This window comes from Plecotus auritus, assembly GCF_963455305.1.
Source record: "Plecotus auritus genome assembly, chromosome: 10".
NCBI classification, from domain to species: domain Eukaryota; kingdom Metazoa; phylum Chordata; class Mammalia; order Chiroptera; family Vespertilionidae; genus Plecotus; species Plecotus auritus.
Genome location: NC_137785.1, coordinates 9,639,000 through 9,661,671, shown reverse-complemented (window position 1 = coordinate 9,661,671; position 22,672 = coordinate 9,639,000). Strand labels below are relative to the sequence as shown.

The window sequence follows — 22,672 nt, the reverse complement described above, 5'->3', positions numbered from 1 at the left end:
TCAGGTCTGGGCACGTAGGAAGCCTTGTGAAGCATTGGCCAAAGCTCCTACACTCCTCTTGTCACAGGCCGAAGGTTCATGTGCCCCATGCTTCAAAACAAAGGCCAATATTCAAGCCAAAACCGGTTTGGCTCAGTGGATAGAGCGTCGGCCTGCGGACTGAAGGGTCCCAGGTTTGATTCCGGTCAAGGGCATGTACCTTGGTTGCGGGCACATCCCCAGTGGGAGGTGTGCAGGAGGCAGCTGATCGATGTTTCTCTCTCATCGATGTTTCTAGCTCTCTATCCCTCTCCCTTCCTCACTGTAAAATATCAATAAAATATATTTTAAAAAAAAAAACAAACAAAGGCCAATATTCAACCAATCAGAGTTTGGAGGGTCGTGAAGGAAACGTCCTAACCTGTAAGAATTTTTATGAGTTTATTTGAGCCAAACTGATGATAACTGCCAGGAAGCAAATGCTCAACGGATTGAGAAAATGCTCCAGAGAATGGCAGTTTTGTGGTTTATATGTTACCATCAAAGGAGGAGGCACAAAAAAGGGTTACACGAAATTCATTGGTGGTAAACTAGGAAGGTGGGAGAAAGCAAAGTGGGGAATTCTCTGAGATTGGATGGAGACTAGAATAAAATGAAGAGACAAATACTTCCTTTGCATTGGTGGGTACAGAACAGTTAACCATTAACATTTACAGCACATGGAGATGGTATTGGGGCAACAAGATAACAATGAGGGTTTCATGGTCTCCTGCTCTAGTAAGAGAATGTGCTCTGAGGGGTCTGGAAAAAGGGGGATTACTCTGACATTCCAAAGGTCTGTTATTGCAGATGCAAAAAAGACAATAGACAAACTTACGTAAGGTAAAGATCAACCTTTGTCAAGGAAGATATCTGCCTAGGACATGACTACCCACCATGACTCGCTTTTAGTTAAGAAGTTTTCATTTCAGACCATCCTATGTGGTTACTTTAGGTCTCTGAGTTTGTAAGGCTGCCACGCAGGCCTCCCCTGAGCTTGTCAGGTTTAGTACGTGGCCCCCTTTTCATCCATAGGTTCAAAAAGGAGCCTGCCTCACACACACACCCTCCTTGGGTTTCCCCACAAGCTCTGCCTTTGTGGTGTGGTTTTCCTCTCCCAGAGAGGACCAAGATAGCCTTACCATCTGCTGCTCTCACTACCCCAAACCCCTCCTCAGCCTCCTCCTTAGACCTCTTCTTTCTCAGATTTTATAGTCACATGAGCTCTTGCAGCAGGTCCCAAAGATTCAGCCTTTTCACACATCATCCAGCTCCTCATCCTCCGAGACTCCATCCATTGAGACCATGACAGGTCCCTTCCTTATCCTACCTCCCTTGACCCAGTAGACTCTGGGCCTGCTAAGCTGCCTCACTGAAAACCATCTGGCTTGTGTTACATGAAGCCACAAGTTCCCTTCTGATTATATGAGCTTCCGGAGCCAGGGAATATGGTAAGACTCAGAAACAGCCCGATGAAAGAGATGCATAGGGCAAGGTATGGGGAAAGGGCACAGGGCTTCCATGCTCTTTCCAATCAGGTGCACCACGCTCCCAAATCTTCCCATGTTCACCAGCCTGAAAGCTACCAAACCCTGTCCTTTGGGTTTTTTACAGAGGCTTCATTACATAGGCATGATTGATTGCATCACTGCCATTGTCAACTGATTAACCTCCAGCTGCTCACCTCTCAGAGTTGGGGGAGAGGTGGTGTGGGACTGAAAGTTCCAACCCCCTAATCACATAGTTCATTCCCCAGGCTACCAGCCCCCATCCTTAGGTGCTTTCCCAAAGTCACTTCATCAACTTTAAAGAAAGACACGTTTATAGCTTTCATCGCTTTGGAAATTCCAAGGATTTGGGGACCTCTGCCAGGAACAGGGATGAGGACTAAATATTTTGTATTACATTTCTTATAAATCACAATATTACAAATATCAATCTTGGTCAGTCCCTATGTCCAATGATGGAAACCTCCTGCAATACAATGTGAACACAGTGCAAAGGAATAAGAGGTAAAGTTGCACATTTCTCAGGAGATGCAAGGTTTCATGAGATCAAGGATGGAAACTGATGTTTGAAAAACATGCCAAAACCATGTATTTGGAAGGATCCAGAAGAGTTAGAACCATTACTATAACAAAATCAACAAGAATGATGACATGATGATTCAAAAGAGAACAAACTGAATGTCAAAGCATTTACTAATGGTTTTGGAGGGGAAATGTTGAAAACTTTTGCAAACATTGACCTCAAGTAAATTTTTTTTCCTGAGTACATCATAGAATCCTAACAAATACTTGTTGAATATGTGAAATAGAATAAATCTTATTTTTCTCATGTAACAGCTCATTCTAATTATGTAACAGCATTATATATATATATATATATATATATATATATATATATATTCGCCGAGGATATTTTTTCCATTGATTTTTAGAATGGAAGGGAGGGGGAAGAGACACACACAGAGAGAAACATTGATCTGAGACACATTGATTGGTTGCTTCCCGCAGGCACCCCAAGTTGGTGTGCGGGATCAAGTCTGCAACCGAGGTTCATGACCATGATGGGAATCCAACCAGAGACCTTTCAGTCCAAGGGTGACGCTCTAACCACTGAGCAAAACCAACTAGAGCTGTTTAAACATTTTGCATGTGATCATTTGTTTAATTATTCAATCCTCACAACCTTATGAAACAGAAAATTGAAGTACAGATTGGTTAACTAACTTGCCGAAACGTGAACATCTGGCTTCAAACCCCAGCTGCCTCCAATGGAATCTAGTGATGGAGGGGAGTTCTGACAACCTCAACACCCATTGGGCTCCCAACATGTCTCCATTAGCTTCTCTGTGCAGAGTGGTGGGAGGGAAGGAGGGGCAGGATTCCTGGATTCTGAGAGCGGAGCCTTACATCAGTGTGACAATACAGAGGAAAGGTATTTTTTCAAAATATACAATGCCAGTTTCTCCTAGAAATAAACATATCCCGGTTTTTAATAGGTCTCCTGCCAACTGGGAGGACTACCCCAAGACTTGGACTGTACAGAATGAAAGTTCTTTGAAAATGGCGGCCTCCAGTGTCATAATCCTAATGGGCGTGGCCATGTCGTTCGCCTGACAGTCCCAGAAAGAAAATGAACCGCAGGATAGAGATAAGACTGTAATTCGCCATGATGACCATTGGCAGGCTGTGGCTTCAAACGGGCTAGTGAGCCTGCGCACATTCACCCACTTCCGGTTCACAGTTCACCCACTTCCGGTTTGGGGTGAACTGTGAGCGCAAGCTCACTAGGACATTTTTGCTCACGTGATCAACGGCGTCTAACCGTCGGTTGCTTAAGGGACACCGAGGTGCTGTGGAAGGTTAGCAGTGGGGATTCTGTGGGGTTAGGGCGGTGAAATCAGCTTGGTGAGAGTGATATGGGGGTTGTGGGACGAGCGGTTGGGGTCTGTGGAAGGACTGATGTCGGGTCTGCGAAGTAAGTGATGAGGGGGGATCCGTGGAATAAGTGATGGGGATCTTAGTGATGGGCACTGTGCGGTAAGAGAGGGTTTCAAAATGAAGTTGGAAGATTGGCTCGTTAATTTTCATTCCTTGTGTACTTTCTGTATGGATATAAGTATTTTTTTTTTTTTGTAACTTAAATTCCAAGTGTACTTTAATGATCAGACTTTATATTGTCCCATGAAACTTGTTCATTTGAGGCGCGTCTTAAGGGGCCTTAAGTCCATGTTACTGGGGACATTTGGGGAAGTGATCCGCCGCCTGGGGCACTGAAGGAGGCAGTGATTGATGGGGAGCAGGAGCCTCTGGGATTGGAGGATTTTGAGGGTCACACTGTGACACACTCAGCTGGGGGCAGTGATTGGGTATGAAATGGGTAAAGTGGGGTGCTAAGGGTAGCATATGGGAACCAGTCGACTGCATTGTTTTCTGGCAGTGAGTGTTGGGGTCCTTCAGGGATGGATGGTAGGGTCAGTGTTGGTTTCTCCTTGCTGTGCCTGTGGACAGGTAAGGGTCAGTGATTGGCAGCTGAGCAGATGGGTGCTGGTTTCCTATTGGGAGGTGTTATTTGGAATCCTGCGTTGGGAGTTATTTCAGGTCCTGTGGAAACCACACTCTGTGGGACATATTTATTGGCAATCAAGGTAGTAATGATTTCAGGACTGTCAGTGGCTGGGAGGCATCTTGCCTTCTGGTAGTCCTATGGTCTACTCTTTGGGGGTTTCTGGAGATCAGAAAGGATGTTTTTGAGGACCCTGTCCTTGTAGGGGACCACTCTGGACAGTGGCAACTTTGTGAAATTTAGAATGAGGCAGTCACAGGATTGAGTCTCTTTGCAGGCTGAGTGACCTTAAGGCAAATTATGTAACAGCATTCAGTCTCAGGTTCCTTATCCACACAATGGGTAAAATAATGATTATAGGGTGGGGGAAGGCAGAAGAGGGTATGGGAGGGAGATAAATGGTGATGGAAGGAGACTTGACTTGGGGTGCTGAACACACAATACCGAATTCATGAACCAGTGGGGAGGGGCTGCCTGCCCCAATCAGGAGAGAACTTCTGCAAAGGTGATCAATGTACTAAAGTCCTCGGTCATAAACAGTCACTCGCACAATCTCAAATTCATACTTGGGAGAAACCAGATAGATGTACTGAATGTCGGAGGGACTTCACCCAGAAGTCATACCTCTTCAAGCAACAGAGATTTCACAGTGTAGAAAACCTACAAGAATGCAGCAAATGTGGAAAAGCCTTTACCTCACAACCAAAATTTGGTGAATATCTGACAGATCACCCAGGAAACATACCTTATATATGTAAGGAATGTGGAAAAGTCTTCGTTCAGAGGTCAGAGTTGATTATACACTGGAAAACTCACATTAGAAAGAAGCCCCATAAATGCCATGAGTGCAAAAAAGAATTTTTCCAGATGCTATCTCTCTTCAAACATCAGCGAACTCATACTAGAGAAAAACTCTACAAATGCAGTGAATGTGGTGAAGGCTTCTCCCAGAATTCGACCCTCATTATACATTAGAAAATTCATACTGGTGAGCGACAGTATGCATGCAGTGAATGTGGGAAGGCATTCACCCAGAAGTCAACGCTCAGCTTGCATCAGAGAATACATTCAGGGGAGAAGTTCTATGTGTGTATTGAATGTGGGCAGGCCTTCATCCATAAGGCACATCTAATTGTGTATCAGAGAAGTCACACAGGAGAGAAACCTAATCAGTGCCACAACTGTGGGAAATCCTTCATTTTCAAGTCACAACTCGATATACATCATCGAATTCATACTGGGGTGAAGCCTTATGAATTTAGTGACTGTGGAAAAACCTTCACCCAAAAGTCACACCTCAATATACACCAGAAAATTTATACTGAAGAAAGACACCACGTATGCATTGAATGTGGAAAAGCCTTCAACCAGAAGTCAATACTCAGCATGCATCAGAGAATTCACACTGGAGAGAAGCCTTACAAATGCAGTGAGTGTGGGAAAGCCTTCACTTCCAAGTCACAGTTTAAAGAGCATCAGCGAATTCACACCAGAGAGAAATCCTATGTATGCACTGAATGTGGGAAGGCTTTCAATGGGAGGTCAAATTTCCATAAACATCAGATGACTCACACGAGAGAGAGAAATTTTGCCTGCTACATATGTTGGAATGCTTTCATCCAGAAATCAGAGTTGATTACACATCAGAGAACTCATATTGGAGAGAAATCTTATGAATGCTGTGACTGTGGGAAATCCTTCAATAAGAAACCACAACTCAAAGTGCATCAACAAATTCACACAGGAGAGAGACCCTATGTATGTTAGGAATGTGGGAAGGCCTTCAGCAACAGATCAAATTTTAATAAACACCAAACAACTCATTCCAAAGACAAATCTTAAAAAAGCAGTTAATTCTGTGAAAGCCTTCACCTAAAAATCAATACTTCATGTATACAGAAATGAAACAAACTCCAAATTTCTTGAAGAAAAATAATCTTGAGTCAGATTTAATTTCACATTATAGAATTTGTGCTTCAATTCTATAGGAATGCATTGCATGTCACAAAGTTACACATTATTTTGTGTTTGGGAATTACTCAGAAAAGAACTTTTAAGAATAAGTGGAATTGTCCATATTTGTACTATCCTTGTTAAGGATTATAAAATACTAGTACCTGTGGGGAAGAAGTCCTGGCTAATATATTGAGAAAAGTATTTCTATAAAAAGGGATAAAAGATTGTTAGCAGATTATTTATAGGAAAGTTTGTGGGAAATCATATTAATTATAACCCTGTTTAATGTGAGATATCAACATTTTTAAAGTGCCAGCAAACTGAATGGTAACGGGACAATATTATATATGATGGTATGTCTGTATGTATATTTATGTATGTATGTATATTTATACAATCAGGTCAATACAAAGAATCCACTGCATAACAATGGTGTGGATAGGTTATATACTCTTCTAAAGAGTGTAATGTAGTTGTTTATTAAATTTATTCCCTATTGATAATTATATCATGAGATTGCACAGTCAATAATTATATAGACACATGAATGTACATTTTTGGTAAATGCATACATTTGTATAATGGTCTTCATAGTGTAGTCTTTCTCTTTGTTCATGATTAGCTTGGCTCTACCCTCCCTTTTTCTTTCCACCTCTACCATCTGTGATGAGCCTCTCAGATAACCAGTGTATGAACTGGTTATGAACTGTTTCATATTTTTATACAGGCTCCTAATCATACACATCAGAAGTCAGCAAGCTGGCCATCAGCTAAATCTGCTTTGCCATCTGTTTTTTTAAATAAAGTTTTATTGGAACACATTCATATTCACTTGTTTATTGTCTGTGGCTGCTTTTGTGCTCCAGTGGCAGAGTTAATTGTGTTAAAGACTATGTTATCTACAAGCCCAAAATATATACTCTCTGGCCCTTTACAGAAGAAGTTTGCCAACATTTGTTATCCACATACACCCATTAGTATGCTCATAATCATACACCTATTAGGAACTCTTTCCTTTTTTATAAATACCAAATCATACCATACACGTGTACTTGTTCTTTTCACACAATATAGCTATTCAATATCTGCATGGTATTCTATCATGTGGACATGCTATAATTTATCCAACCATCCTCACATTTTTTCTATTAATTCTTCCCTGCCCCCCCCTTTTTTTTCACTACAGAAAGCAGAATAGCATCATCTTTAGGTGAACAGGCCCAGGAGCCAAGTTCCTGTATTTGATTCTACATCAACTGGCCAAGTCATTTAATTCATTAGTCCTGGTTTTCAAGAGGAAGATTATAATAGTGCTGACCCCATGAGTTTGCATGAGAAGTATATTGTGTGTGCGTGTGTGCGTGTGTGCGTGTTAAGCACTTGGAACTGCATGGGGAGAACCAGTGCTTGGTGAATCTGAGTGGGACAATGGATGGATGGAGGAGTAGAAATGTCAGAAGAATCGAGTAAAATAAACTCTCCTTTAATAAGAAACCAGGTGAGGCAGATCAGAGGGCTTCCCTGCAGCCCATCTTAGGGATTCTGTTCCAGCCTCCAGATAACCATCAACTTGGCACTGGGGCTCCTGGGGCTGGGACGGTGATGTCCACAGTGAGGTTGGTGTAGAGAGGCTGCAGCTCCTTGGAGAGCAGTGTGTAGCCCAGTGAGTGCCCCATCTTGTTGCCACCTGCATTGGATCTCGGCCAGGACTGGGGGGAGCAACAGCCATGTGAGCCCAAGGCTCAGGGATGACCCAGAACCGGCCACCCCATTCCAACCCTGACTCACCTCTTGGGACTCTGCTCATGGCTGGTGTCCAGCCCCTCCAGCATGTGGTAGCGGCCAAAGAGTAGATGGGGTCGTGAGAGGAGCATCCCGCTTAGTTCCAGCCTTAGAGGGAAGAGGGCAGAGGCTACATGCCCGTCTCCTCTGATAGGATCCCCATGCCACAGCGCAGCCTCTCAGGCCAGGGTGGCCCATGTCCCCCTCAGTCTAGGGCAGCCTGTAGTTTCCACGCCATGGAGGAACCTGCAGCCCTGTGCTAGGCTCCCTAGAGCAGCCCCCCACCTGGCAGCGATGTCTTTGTCCTCACGATCCCAGCCCCAGTACGTGTTGGGAAAGCCATTTATCTTCAGGAAGTGAGCTGGACGCAGGGCAAACACCCCTCCCAGGCAGCCTCGGTAGGGCAGCCTAGAGATGGCAGGGAGAGTTGGAAACACAAAGAAGTTCAGGTAATAGGCCCTGATCCTTTCCTGGCCAGGATCTCCAAGGTTAATGTCTGGGTTAGCCCTTTTCCACTCACCCCCATGATAACCTCTCCCCCGATCCATAGCCCCTCAGTTGACTCTAGCATATCCACTCCCTGAATCATCTGACAAGCCCATCTTGTGACCCCAATGATGGCCCCCTTCCTGACCCCTAGTTGGCCCCTCCTATCATTCATTCCCATCCTTTGACCTCAGTTAAAAACCTGTTTACCTACCACTTTATTAAGCGCATCCTGACTCTCTTATTAATAACCAATTCCATCCCCACTTGGCATCCATATCCAAGACGAAGATTCTTCACTGTCTATGAGGTCTTTGCTCAAGCCCCACGTCCCCTCCCTGCCTCAACCCCAGGGATCAGGGTCTGGATCATACATATGAACAGGGCAAGATTTAGGGAAGAGCAGGGCCTGGCCAACAGTCCCCCTCCCTCCACCTACTTGTAGTTGAACTTGTCGATGGCCACAGACACATGGGCAGGGAAGATGTCACAGATGTAGAGGTTGCGGTTGTCCTCTGGGAGTAGGTTCACATCGTGGAAGAAGACGCAGTCCCAGTCCTCTTCTTGCATGGCCTCCCAGAACCCCACATTGCGAAGCTTGCCCCGATTGAAGGCGGTGTTGTTCACCTGGGTGGACAGAGATGCTCAGTGCAGTCCTCACCAGCAGGCAGTAGTGTTCTCTCACCTTCCAGGCCCATCCTTCTCACCTTTTCAAGTCCTGTTCTCCTACCTGGAACCCCTTCTTATTCCCACTGTGGAGCTGGAAAACCCACACTTGTTCAGAAAAGTACAATGTAAAGGTTACCTCCCCTGGGAAACTTTTCTTGGATCCTCATCCCCTACCATCCTAGGCAGAGTCAGTAACTTCAGCCTCTCAGCTCTCCCTCCTCAGCCATCTTCAAGGTTCTCAAGGATCATCACCTCAAGAGGTCATCTGAGGGAGGCAGAGGTTAGGAGTGATCAGGGATCACCTGGGTCTCTTTCTGTTCTGACCAAACAATGACTGGGTCTGATGCCCAGGAACCATGACAGGGTTTGCCTCTCCTCCTCCTCTTCTTCCTCCATCATCATCTTCTTCTTTATCACTGCCACCTTAATTGTTACATCATCACTTATTATCATCATGTCCATCATCAACATGCTCATCATCATTACCACTATCTTCATTACCTCAAACACCATCAACATAATCACATTACCTCCATCATCACTATTAGCATCACCATCATCATCACCATCACCACCATCATCACCATGAACACAATTATCACTATTACTTCACCATCATCGTCACCACTGTTAGCAACAGCATCTTATCACCATAATTACCAGAATCATCACCATCAAAACAATCATTACCATCATCAAAATCACCATCATCATCATCATTGTCATCATCATCATATCATTTATTGAGTGCCTACTATGTGCCAGGCATTGGCCTCACTGCTATACATTCACTATGTTGATCAATTTTTCCCACAACCCAATAATGTAGGTGTTATTATCATTTTTGTCTCATGGGGAGAAAACCATGGCACAGATGGTAAGTTCCCCAAGTTTATTATACATAGTTATTCTGGTAACAGTGGGATGGATGGATGGATGGATGGATGGATGGATGGATGGATACATGGACAGACAAACACGTGGTCCCTCAATCAGATAACACATGTAGTAATGGACAAGACCAGGATTCAAATAAGCATCTACCTGATTCCAAACCCCTTTAATTTACCCCTTATCTTTATTGCCCAATCTGGCCAGCCCTGGTCTCAGAGAGGTCTCAACTTCATGAAATGGAGCCTTTCCCACAGGTAGCCATTCAAGCTGATCCCAAACTCAACTAGTTAAGACCAAACCTATAGTCCTTGGCTCTGATTGCCCCCAGTTCAAGATCTGTACTCATAAATCCAGTCCCCCAGATATTCTCTGACCCAGACACTCTCAGCTCACAGTGACAGCTTCAGCTCTGATTGTTCAAACTCATGCTAAAAGTCCTCTGCGCTCTTGCCCTTGACCCTCCCCATTCCTGCCACACCTGATTCACCACATAGATGGCATAATGCAGTTGCTGGCGCTGAAGGAAGGGGTGCAGGTAGAAGAGCAGGTGCAGGTGTTGGGCTTGCCCATAGTAGGGTACCACTATTGCTGTGTGGTGCCATGTCCAGCAGTTGGGTGGCTGGTATTGGCCTCCCAGCTCCACCAGTGGGTTCTTTTCCACCACCTACTCCATTGTCAAGTTCTCTGGGATCATCGTCTTCAAGGGGCCACCTAAGAGAGGGAGAGGCTAGAGATTATCAGGAACCTACCCCAGAAACCCCACACCCCAGTTTTACTGGGTTGAATCGTTCCCTACCCCCAAATTCCTATCCACCCAGAACTTCAGAATGTGACCTTATTTGGAAATAGGATCCTCACAGACATAATTGGTTAAAATGTGTTTATACTGGATTAGGTTTGGCCCTGAAGCCAATGACTGGTGTCCTTATAAGAAGGCCATGTGGCCCTGGTCAGAGTTCCTTAGTGTTTAGAGCATTGGCCCACACACCGAAGGGTCATAGGTTCAATTTCCAGTCGAGGGCATGTACCTGGATCATAGGTTTGATCCCTAATCCCAGTCAGGGTGCGTGCAGGGGCAATTAATCAAAGTGTCTCTCTCATATAAATATCTCTCTCTCTCTCTCTCTCCCTTCCTCCTTTCCACACACTCTAAAAAAGCAATGGAAAAAATATCTCTCAGGTGAGGATTAATAAAAAAAAAAAAAAAATAGGACCACTGCTCAGCTGAGCCCTTCCCAATACTCCTGACCCACATAAACTTTGAGAGTCAATGAATATTTAAAGACACTAAGTTTTGGGGCGATTCCTTATGATTCACTAACAGATAACCAACTCTCTCCCCATCACCCGCAGCTACCAGGCCCACAGCGTCTGCTTCCAGGTGCTGACCCCCCTTTAGCAATTCCTTGCCAGCTCCCCAAATCCCGAAGTGGGGTTGGGGGCAGAGGAGGCCTCCCACAAGCTTACTGATGTAGGGCGAGACAATGGGGCAGTTGGGCAAATCCTCCCTTCTGATGTCCACATGGTGGATCTGGCTGATGTTTGAGTACACATCCTGCTGAGGGATTCCTGGAGAGGAGACCTGGACCACAAAGGGCAGCTCTTCTCCCACCTCCGGCTTGTCTCGTGTGAGGAAGTGCAAGGAGGAGGTGAAGCCATGGCGGTGGTGGTTTCGGCAGAGCAATGCCCCCATCATCAGCAGTTGTAAGCCCAGAAGTAATAACAGGAGCACTCTCTGCTGTTCCACTCTGGGAAAGAAAGCAGAAGGTCATTCCTCCCATTTTGCAAACCCCTCACTTTTGCACCATGGGTCTCAGTCCCAGTCTCCTGCAGCCATCCTTCCCTGGCGGGCTTTCCACACTCCACAGAGGGGAGACCAGAGTGAGACACTTCCCAAGGCCACGTCATCTGTGCGGAAAACCTGTCTTGTGAACGTCTGCAGCCTCGTCTTATCAGCCTGGTTCAACACTTTGGTCACACTGGATGCGATGCCAGCTGGACTGCTCCCTTGGTCGGGCAACTCAACCTCCCTAACACTTGATGTCCTTGTCTATAAAATGAGGCTTATTGCTGGATCGGGCTCATCATGCCAAGACATGCAACGTGGTTATGTCAGGGTGTGTCACAAATTCAGGAATGGTCCAGGTTCTCTCTTATCTCCAGCATTTTTTAAATATGTTTTTATTGATTTCAGAGAGAAGGGAGAGGGGGAGAGAGATAGAAACATCAATAATGAGGGAGAATCATTGATCAGCTGCCTCCTGCACGTCCCCTACTGGGGATCCAGCCTGCAACCCAGGCCTGTGCCCTTGACTGGAATCAAACCCAGGCCTCTTCAGTCCACAGGCCGACACTCTACCCACTGGGCCAAACCTGCTAGAGCTATCTCCAGCATTTTGCATAGAAGGGACCAGCCCTACTCCTGCTCATTCTGGGTGCCCTTCCCTTCCATGCCACAAGCTCCAAGTTGCCCCTAGGGGCTTCCATAGCCTCAGTATTCCCTTCAACCCACTCTGATCATTGTGGATTGTGACTTCCCATGTCAACCTCCCCCATCAGACTAGGGACTTGAGGAGAGCAGGTTCAGGATTGACTCAGCATTTCCCAGCAAAGGAGGCCCCAGGAAATGGATGATGAATGATTGGATGGATGGAGGAATGAATGAATGAATGAATGAATGCAGATAGATCTCTTCTCCACCTGACAGACTCCTACTCATCCTTCAAGAGCCATCACAAATGCTCCTTGTCTTGTCTAAGTCCTTTATTCTCATCTACACTCTGGGCTGTCCTGGTCCCTGGTATCTCTGCTGCCATAGCTCTGGTCACCAGAACTGGAATGATATGTGTCCAGTTTCTCTCCCTCACCATCATGGGAACCCTGAGAGGGTAGTCCTTGGGCATGACCCATCTGTGGGTCCCCACCATCACCCATAAAAAAAGTTGAGCACTCACTTATTTACCCATCTATAGTTACTAAGCATCCAGGCATTATGGTGTGAACCAAGGAAACAACCAGAAACAAAATCAACAAAAATCTCTGCCTCCATGAAACCTACTTTCTGGTGGAAACGACAAGAAAATAGATCATTTCAGATAGTGATAAAAACGTATAAACGAAAAGGGTAGAGGAGGAAAAGGAGTAGCGAGTAAAATGATGGGTGGGGGTAGCTATTTCTGCTAGGACGGTTGAGAAGGTAACATTTACACCGAGTCCTGGAGGACAAGGAGGAGGCAGCTGTGGGAAGTGTTCCTGGCAGAGGGAACACAGCAAAGGCCCTGAGGTGGGAAGGGAGGGAATATTGGAAAGAGTAGTAAGAACAGAGGTCACAGTGGCCATAGAGCTAGACCAGGAACAGTCTTCCAAGTCACAGTGAGGGACCCTTAAAGTGATACGAGCTGACCCACATATTTAAAAGATGGCTCTAGGACGGTGGTTCTCAATGGGGAAAAATTTTACCGCCCACTCCCACCCCAGGACATCTGGCAATGTCTAGACATTTTTTATTGTCAGAATAGGTGTGTATGTGTGTAAGGAGGTGTTGCTGGCACGTGCTGGGTAGAGGCCAGGGATGCTGTTGAACATCCTACAGTGTATACGACAGCCCCACCCACACCCAACCAAACCAAAGGATGTCAACAGTGCTGAAGTTGAAAGCTGCTCTACAGGCAATGTGATGTTCTTTGCAAATGGAGAGTGAACTGTCTTTACCTATTCACTTCTCCTTTCGCCTCTCCCCCCTACCCCTCCCCTCTCTCTGCAAATAAATCTGGCCTTGAGGCAGGAGGTAATGTCAGCATTGCTTCTGAAGGACCAGGGAGAGTTCTGAATTCCTGCTCTTCCAAAGATCCATTAAAGACAAGGACTGATTCATGGGGACTGAAGGTTTTCCTGTGGCTGTAGCTGAAGACTGAATCCTGGGATCTTTTCCTGGGCTTCATAGGCTCCTTCTGATGGATGATGAGTCCTGTTTTGATTTACGCTTGGAGAGAAAGTGCTGTGTTTACAGTGACAGCTGGCAATCTTGGGAAAGATTGCAGCAAGTGGGTTGGGTTCAGAAGTCCTGCCTTCCAGGCTCATATCAGGGGATGCCCTTAAGCTGGAAGTAAATGGGTCCCATGGACAGAAGTGAGCAGAATTTGCACTGGTCCATGCTGGTCGCAGTGGTCATTCTGAAGCCAAAGGTGAAGAATATAAATCAATGTGTCAAGAAGCTTACAAAAGCACTAAAAAGTTACATGCAGGATGGTGTCCCTGTCATGAAATCAGCGAGTATATTTTTAGATGAATTAGAAAAGTATCTCATTGGAGAAGCAGGCTCAGGATCCAATCTCAAATGTGGGGCAGGACAGAATGTGATCAGGGATAGAAAATCCTTAAAGCTTGGAGCATTGAGGAAACCACAATCCAATTTTAGTAGCAAATTCTCTGTTATGAAACAGGCATATGGAGGAACTTCCTGCTGGTAGAATTTCTCAAGCTTTCCAGCTAGAGAGGCAGTTTACAAAGGAGAGTTGCTTCAGAGAACGTCACCCAGGCATGTGAGTGGCACTTCTGGATCCAGACACCTCCTTTAAGCAAAATGAGAAGGAACTAGACCCTAACAGATATGGTGGAAATGCACCTTGTTCGTACAGAGAAGACGATTGTCAAGAACATCTAAAGAACTTCAGGTGGATTTGGTGCTGTCATTTGGGGGACCAAGACCGGTCTTTGAAATATCCTGGTAAAAGTTGGCCCAGCAGTAATTTGTGGATGTGTTTGCAGGGCTGAAAAGACCAGAGCTCATACTAATTTCTATTTCCCAGCAGTGAACGAATGGTACAGGTATGGAGATGGCCTGAGTCATGCCACACTGGCCATCTGCAGGAGTTGGAGAGGGATTGGGCTGGCGTTGGGACAGGAAAGCCTGCTGTGATGGAAAGCATGTTTTGTCTCCTGGTAACGATGACCTTTCTGACTCCACAGGAAACATGACAGAGGCATTTTTGAGCCTGAGTTTTGTAGATTTCAACAGATGATTTTGTTACTCCTCACTTTGTAATTCCTATCTCAATAACAAGGATTATGATTTAAGATGGTGCTGCTATATTTCAGGCTTTTGATGGTGAATGTTTAATTATGAACAATAATTTTTAAAAATAATTTGGTAGCATAATAATGTGATTACGTATGGAAGCATAAGGATTCTTGTTACCTCCTCAAAAAAAAAAATAGGGGAGACTCTTTCACTGTTAAAAGGTGAAATCTACACTAATAAAAGAGTAAGATGCAAATTGACTGTACCTTCGTGATGCCCACCAGCCAATCAGGATTATGTAAATTAACCCAACAAAGATGGAAGGTTAATTTGCATATGCAGACGCTGAGCAGCCTGGGGCGGGGGTGGGACGCTTGTGTCGTCACCATGGCGACAACGGAGGTGTTGTGCACCACCCCAGCCACTCTGGGCCTCTAGGCAGCATGGGAAGGTGGAAAGGCGGCTCCAGCCGGAGCAAAGGAGGTGCCAGCAGCCAGGGGGAAGGAAGGCCAATTCTTGCACGAATCTTTGTGCACTGGGCCTCTAGTAAGTATAATAAAATCCTACCCACACCCACACAGAACCCTTATGTTCTAACTAGTTTTATGATTTATGAAAAACTATTTTAATAATTTCCTAAATCATAAAACAGAGGCTAATGGGAAAGTTCATTTATTGGATCAGAAGTACACAAATGAAGCGTGTCAGGTATAGTTCCTTGTCCTGGGGAGTGTGGCAGGGTGACATTACTATTTGCTGAGACTGTGGTCTAGAGCAGGGTCAAATATATCATGGATGTAATTTTAAATTTTCTATTGGCCTAATTTATAAAGTAAAAATAAACAGGCACAATTCATTTTAATGTGACACTAACCCAATACATAAATAATATTATCGTTTCAACATGCAATCAAGATAAAACTAGTGAGGGATTTTACATTCTTTTCTCACATAAAACCTTCTCATCTGGTACATATTCTGCATTTACATTACAGTTCAGTTCAGACTAGCTGCAGTTCAAATACCCATTAGTCATGTGTGGCCAGTGGGCAACATACTGAATGGCAACGCCAGGCCCAGAAAAGGAGGCCTGACTCCTCGTTTCCACCACCCAAGCCCATTCGTGCAAGAATGGGCCTTCCTTCCCCCTGGCTGCCGGCACTTCCTTCCCTGATTATGAGAATTAAATGAGATGAAGATAATGAAAGCTTACCGTTTGGTCAATACACAGTAACTTTCCCTGTTAACTCATTGAGTAGGTACTATTATTGTCATCCCACTTTACAGCTGAGGAATTGGAGATGGTGCGTGGGAAGTGCTAAGCAGTGTCTGGCACAGGCGGACTGCTCATTCAGTGCTGTTCCTCCACCTCCCCCGCCCCTCCCCCGCACCCCCAAGTCCTTGTTCGCAGCACTTATAACCCCTGAGCTTTATCACCCCTATCTCCCCAGCCATTCCGGATACAGCCGTGTCTCACAAGACGGGCCTGGCACTAAGGAAGCCTCAGGAAATGATTAACAAATGAATGAGTCTAATGACCAAGGTTTAACCCTTTACAACAGATGCCCCCCCATCATCAGTCACTCTCAATCTTCCCAATCAAGGACCTCACTGGGTTAGACACAAGAGGAACTCAGACAATAACACACAGGAGATGGGGCTTGGATCTGGGGAGGTCCTCCGTTGTTGTTTTTTTGGTTTTGGGGGCTTGTGCCCCTGGGAACCCTCCGTTTCACGGGTCTCACCTGTCCTCCATCCCGAGCTCTGCCTTCAACGCCACCAGGCAGAAGGCGTGCGCATTGGTTACGGACCACACCTGCGCATAACGGCTAACCCGATCCATGTCCCGATCCCGCAGCTCGAGAACCGTAAACCGGACCCTATCCGCTCCCCGCACGCACCCAACTGCCACCCCGCGTGGGTGCGCACCCTAAATCCCCTCGGAACCTGTCCAGCGCAAGCGCTACCTCTCCCTGTCGCAACCCACCCATTTCTCCCCCACCCGGAAGCCTCCCCAACCGCAAACTCTATCATACTCCCAAGAAAGCATGAAATCTGAAAAACATCCTCTCCATCTTTGGAATAAACTGCACAGTACGCAGCGCGCAACGGAACACAGGATTCAGGTGCCGCTCCAGCTCCCGGCTCAGGCGCAAAGTGGGGCGGACTGGCCTGGAGCATGCTGAGGGCGGTGGGCGGGGCGCATGACGTCAGCGCGCGAAGCTCACAGGGAGTTGTAGGCCTCGTTTGTCCGAGAAAAGCGCGCGCTTTGGGCTGAACCGCCGCACGGGCACCTGGGAGTCGTAGGCGGGTAGAGCTGAAGCCTTCTGGGAGTCGCAGTCTGGTTACCCACTTCCGCGTTTTCTGGGAGCCTGGACCTACCAGCGCGGGTTCTGCTCAGGTGAGTGACGGGCTGGACTCGGCCCTTTGTCTCGCTGCCATGTACAAGTTGGCGGTCTCCATGTTTCTTTCCCACGCATTCCGGTAGTCATACCTGCAGAGGTCGCTCTCCTCTCCGTGATCCCCCAATGCCGGTCTCCCGGCGACCCGCTTTAGACTCAGCAGCCTGGTCTGACTCCTCGTTTCCACCACCCAAGCTGGGTGCGGTGCGAGCGCACTCTCCTCTGTCCCGGTTACCGCCTAGAGGGGTCACGGCTGGCCTAGGGGGCGATCATGGCGGCCGTTTGAGCCTAGAGGAGGCACCAGACCCAGCCCAGGGTTCAGGAAAGACTTCCAGAGCAAAGGACCTCAACTCTCCTATGCTCAAATGAGATTCCAGATTCTCTGCGTTAAACCTGACCCTCTCACAGTTTGGTGTGTTTTTCCCCCCCATTCTTCCCCATCCCTCACCGCTTACCCACTAAATGGTCCTTCCAATTGTTCAAGCCAAACCGTGGCGTTGTCCCGAGTCCTCTGTGTCTCTCATCCGCTCCTCTCCCCCAACCATGTCTTTTGAGTCCCATCTGCTCTATTTCCAGAAGAGATCCAGAAGCAGACCACTTCTCTCTACCTGCACTGTCTCCCCTCTGCTCCGAGCCCCCATTGTTGCCCACCTGGATCATTGCAGGAGCCTCCTTACTGGTCTGCGCTTGCCACTCTCCACCCTGTCTTCACACACAGCAGTCTGAGATCCTGTTAAAATATAAATCACTCCAGCTGGCCTGTGTGGTGCAGTGGTTGAGCGTTGACCTATGAACCAGGTCACGGTTAGATTCCCCGTCAGGGCATGTGCTCATGTTATGGGCTCCATCCCCAGTAGGGGTCGTGGGGGAGGCAGCCGATCAACTATTCTCTCTCACCATTGATGTTTCTAACTCTCCTTCTCACTCTCTGAAATATATATATATACAATCACTCTACAGCTTAAAACCATCCAGTGATTCCTATCTCATTAAGAGAAAACCCAGCCTTAACCGGTTTGGCTCAGTGGATAGAGCGTTGGCCTGCAGACTGAAGGGTCCCAGGTTCGATTCCAGTCAAGGGCATGTACCGTGGTTGCGGGCACATCCCCAGTAGGGGGTGTGCAGGAGGCAGCTGATTGATGTTTCTCTCATCATTGATGTTTCTAACTCTCTATCCCTCTCCCTTCCTCTCTGTAAAAAATCAATAAAATATATTTTTAAAAAAAGAGAGAGAGAGAGAGAAAACCGAAGCTTCTCATCCTGACAACCTCCAAGGCCCTGACCCTCTCCTGTTCAGCTAGGACACACCCTCGAACCAACTGAACACAGACAGGCCGGACCCTTCAGGTCCTTTGCATTTGTTATTAACTGGAACATTCTTCCATCCTGAGTAAATGCCTGACTCCTTCTTGTCCTTCTGGCTTCTCATCTCAGATGACAATTCCTTCATATCACTCCTCATTATTTTTCAAGTATGGAGGTTATTTCTTGCTTATCTGTGTGTTGGCTCCTCCACTAGAACTGACTGCCTGCAACCTTTCCTGTTTGTTCACTGCTGTGACCCCAGTACCTAGGATCCACTGAGCTGGTATTTGTTGAATGAATTAATGGATGGATGGATGGATGGATGGATGGATGAGTGAAAGCTTCATCTGAGATTTGAGGGTGCTTGGCCTGCACAGCGCTGAGGGAAATGTTCCAGACAATGGGTTTACTCTGGGCGCTACCCAGGCAGCCTCCCTGGAGGCAACAACCCAACAATCCAGAACCCACCTGTAACCTATCCCTTCTCTTCTAGACCAGGAGAAGCGGACCCCTTTCACCCACCCGGACCCCGCGATGCCGGCCCCGCAATGCGCCTCCTTCCACAAGTCCTGCGCCGCCTTTGAGGCCGAAATGCTGCACACTGTGGTCGCGGGCCACCTGCTGCCGCCCGTTGGACGCCGTGGTGGCCGCGGGTGCCTCGGGCGGCAAGGACTCCACCGTGCTGGCGCACGTGCTATGCGAGCTGCCGCCACGCCTAGGCATCTCGCTGCAGCTGGTGGCGGTGGATGAGGGCATCGGTGGCTACTGGGAAGCGGCGCTGGCGGCCATGTGGCGCCAGGCGGCGCGCTGGGAGCTGCAGCTCACTGACGTGGCCTACGCCGACCTCTTCGGGGGCTGGACTATGGACGCTGTGGCCCACAGCACAGCCGGCTTCGGCCGCAGCCGCTCCTGCTGCACCTTCTGTGGGTGCTGCGGGGCAGGCGCTGGAGGGAGGGGCTCGCCTCGTGGGAACCACGCACGTGGTGACGGGTGAGCGCATGCGCAGCAGGAGGAAGGCCTGTGAGCTGAAAGGCGCATGCGCGGGCGAGGGCAGCACTGACAGGGGCTGAAGGGCATGCCCGAGAAGTGAAAAGGAGACCCTGGAGCAGGGGTGGGCAAACTTTTTGACTGGAGGGCCACAATGGGTTCTTAAACTGGACGGCAGGGCGGGAACAAAAGCATGGATGGAGTGTTTGTGTGAACTAATATAAATTCAAAGTAAAGGAGCGGAGGGGAGAGCAAGAGAACCGGATAGAACAGCCGGATCCGGCCCGCGGGCCGTAGTTTGCCCAAGGCTGCCCTGGAGGGTCTCAGTAAAAGGGCTATGCGTGTCCCCATAAGGTTCATGGGCATGGTATGTGCGCGTCCCTGGGAAGGGGCAGAGCAGGCGTGGGGAGCTTTTGAGCCACTGCCTTCATCTTGGTGCACACACACAGTGGCAAATAGAGGGCTGGAGGGGTTCCCTTAGGGCCTAAGGCAGTGGTTCTCTGCATTTAAAAAATGACATTCTAGCCCTGGCTGGGTTGGCTCAGTAGATAGAGCTTCCGCCTGCGGACTGAAGGGTGCCGGGTTCGATTCTGGTCAAGGGCATATGCCTGGGTTGTGGGCTCAATCCCCAGTAGGGGGCTGCAGGAGGCAGCCGATCAATGATTCTCTCTCATCATTGATGTTTCTATCTCTCCCTCTCCCTTCCTCTCTGAAATCAATAAAAAAATTTTTAAAAAAATAATAATAAAAATGACATTCTATAGGTTTCCCCTCACGACAGGAGGGGTGTGCAGCGGTGTCTCCCATCTGTAGTCTGAAACGTAACAGTCTTTTAACTTCTTTTCTCTCTCGGTTTGCCTCTCTCATTCTCTCTTACTCCCTCCCAGTCATCCCTTCAACCAGTAATCATTGACCATTTACTATGCGCCGGATGCAAGCCATGTAGCCTCTAGCCGAGTACCTAGCCTCGGTTTCCTCTCTTGTGAACTGGGGATGTTAATAACGCCTGGGTCCCGGAGAGGCTGGGCGTTAGGTGAGTTATGACTGAAGCGCTTAGACCAGAGGCCGAGAAGCAGTGAAGCTGACACAGACGTTTGCTGTCATGGTGCACCAGTCAGTCTGCTCCCGCCCCCTTCTCACATAGCATAGTGAGGACCTGACAGGCGCTACTAAGGAAAAGTACGCTTTGCGAGTTTGCAGCAGGAGGACCTGGAGGAGGGAGGAAGGCGGGGATTGAGGGAGCATTGCGGAGTGAGCAAGACCTGAAGGCTGCGTGGGTAACCAGGTGAAGGACGAAGAGGGGCTGGGAGGGTGTTGTGAGCAAAGGAAACAGCTCATGCAGAGGCCCTGAGGAGAGGATGCGGGCCGACGGAGAAGCCCTAAGAAGACCCGGGTTTCACTGTACAGAAAAGTCTAAGATGACAACATGCACAGTCAATAGACATTCAGCTTAAAGTTCCGGGTGACGGTGGTGCAGTCACTTTCTCCGCGACCTGCCGTCCCAGGGGCACGTGTGTCAACAGCCTGTTGGGAATCTCCATAAAGTGCCATTTGACTTCCGCTGTGCAGCCTGAGTGCACTTGACACTGAGGCCGGAATGGCATCTGTAGCTTAAAGCACTTTTACTCCCTCCGCCAGGGGCATCTAGCACAGGGCCTGCCTGGCCCGGTAGGTGGGTGACAGTAAGGGCACCCCAAGTGGATCCATGGGGGTCTGTTCTCTCCGTTTCTCACTGGTCCACCTTCTGCCCCCCACCCCCTGTACCCCCGGGTCCCCATGACCAGCAGCGCCCCCTGCGCCCTCTCTGACCGGCTCCCCGTCTCTCCCCCAGGCCACAACGCGGACGACGTGGCGGAGACGGTGCTCATGAACTTCCTGAGGGGCGATGCGGGCCGGCTGGCCCGGGGCGGGGGTCTGGGCTCCCGGGGCGAGGGGGGCGCCCTGCTTCGCTGCCGCCCGCTGCAGCTGGCCTCGCAGCAGGAGGTGGTGCTGTACGCGCACTTCCGCCGCCTGGACTTCTCCGAGCGCGACCTGCTGAAGCTGCTGGAGGCGGCGCGACCGTCGGCGGTGCTGGACCTGGTGCACTCGGCCAAGCGCCTGGCGCTGGCCCCAGCCGCCCGACCCCCACCCGCCGGCGCCTGCTCCCGCTGCGGGGCGCTGGCCAGCCGCGCGCTCTGCCAGGCCTGCGCCCTCCTGGACCGCGGCTGGCCCCGCCTGGCCATCGGCAAAGGCCGCCGAGGGCGGGACGAGGTGGGGCCGGCGGGGCCTCCGCAGGAGCCGGAACAGGTCCAACCCCCAGCCCGGGAAGCCGTTCCCGCTGTTCCCACCTTCTAGGGACCACAGTTCTCCATTGGGACCCGACCGGGGAGCTCGGGGCATGGAGCGCCTGTAAATGACACTGTGAATAAACCCGAGGGACCTTTGCCCAGGGCTTCTGGGAGGGAGACACGACCAGTTACCTCTGACCCTGCAGGAGCTGGGGGCTTGGGCTCCAGGGTCTGAGGGAGGAGGGGACTGAACAACTACACTCCTGAGCGAGTGGGAATTGGGGGTGGGGCTTGCCTCCTACCTCTGGCAGGTTCTCAGACAGTCCCAGCCCTTCCTGAGCACCTACTGTGCAGAGGCGTTTCCCGTTTGTCTGTAGATGGGTAAATAAAGCCGCCTGACTTGACCAGCACCCGGCTCAGTAATCACAGTGCTTCCCTGAGCCCTGCGCACCCTGCAGGCCCGCCCCCTCTCATTCATTTGCATAATCTCATTGGCTGTGGCCTGAGGTCACCAGGCTGGAGAGCGAAGGAACTGGGCTTCAAGACGGTGGAATTGCCCCCTCACACCTGAATCCCTCCTGGTGTCTGTGATGGGTGAGGAGCAGCTGGGTGGCTCCCCAGACCTCAGCCTCCGGAGGCAAAGCTGAGTGAGCCTGGGTCAGGGACTTCACTTCTCTGGGCTTCGGTTGCCTCCTCTGAACATGGAGTCAGAGCAATGCCGTGAAGATGTGATAAAGTGCTTCATAAATGGTGCCCACGTTCACATTAAGGTTTGGCCATCAGGGAGCTCTGTTTTTTAGGGTTGCTGGCCTGAG

At 48.8% G+C, this 22,672-nt stretch overlaps 1 protein-coding gene and 1 pseudogene across 2 annotated transcripts; one reads left to right on the top strand and one right to left on the bottom strand.

Annotated features, from left to right (window-relative positions):
• Nucleotides 1-5: 5 nt before the first annotated feature.
• LOC308235724 (beta-1,4-galactosyltransferase 3-like) lies at nt 6-16,697 on the bottom strand. The gene is given in 8 exon segments (XM_080644770.1): nt 6-90; nt 7,834-7,935; nt 8,113-8,235; nt 8,753-8,940; nt 10,355-10,540; nt 10,544-10,587; nt 11,344-11,624; nt 16,642-16,697. Coding segments are annotated over 8 exon segments (978 nt in total). The 5' UTR covers nt 16,653-16,697; the 3' UTR covers nt 6-47.
• Nucleotides 16,698-17,195: 498 nt separating this feature from the next.
• Nucleotides 17,196-21,924, top strand: LOC308235718 (cytoplasmic tRNA 2-thiolation protein 1-like; annotated as a pseudogene). Its single transcript has 3 exons — nt 17,196-17,297; nt 19,097-19,593; nt 21,422-21,924. The product of its transcript is annotated as a cytoplasmic tRNA 2-thiolation protein 1-like (transcript).
• The last annotated feature ends 748 nt before the right edge of the window (nt 21,925-22,672 follow it).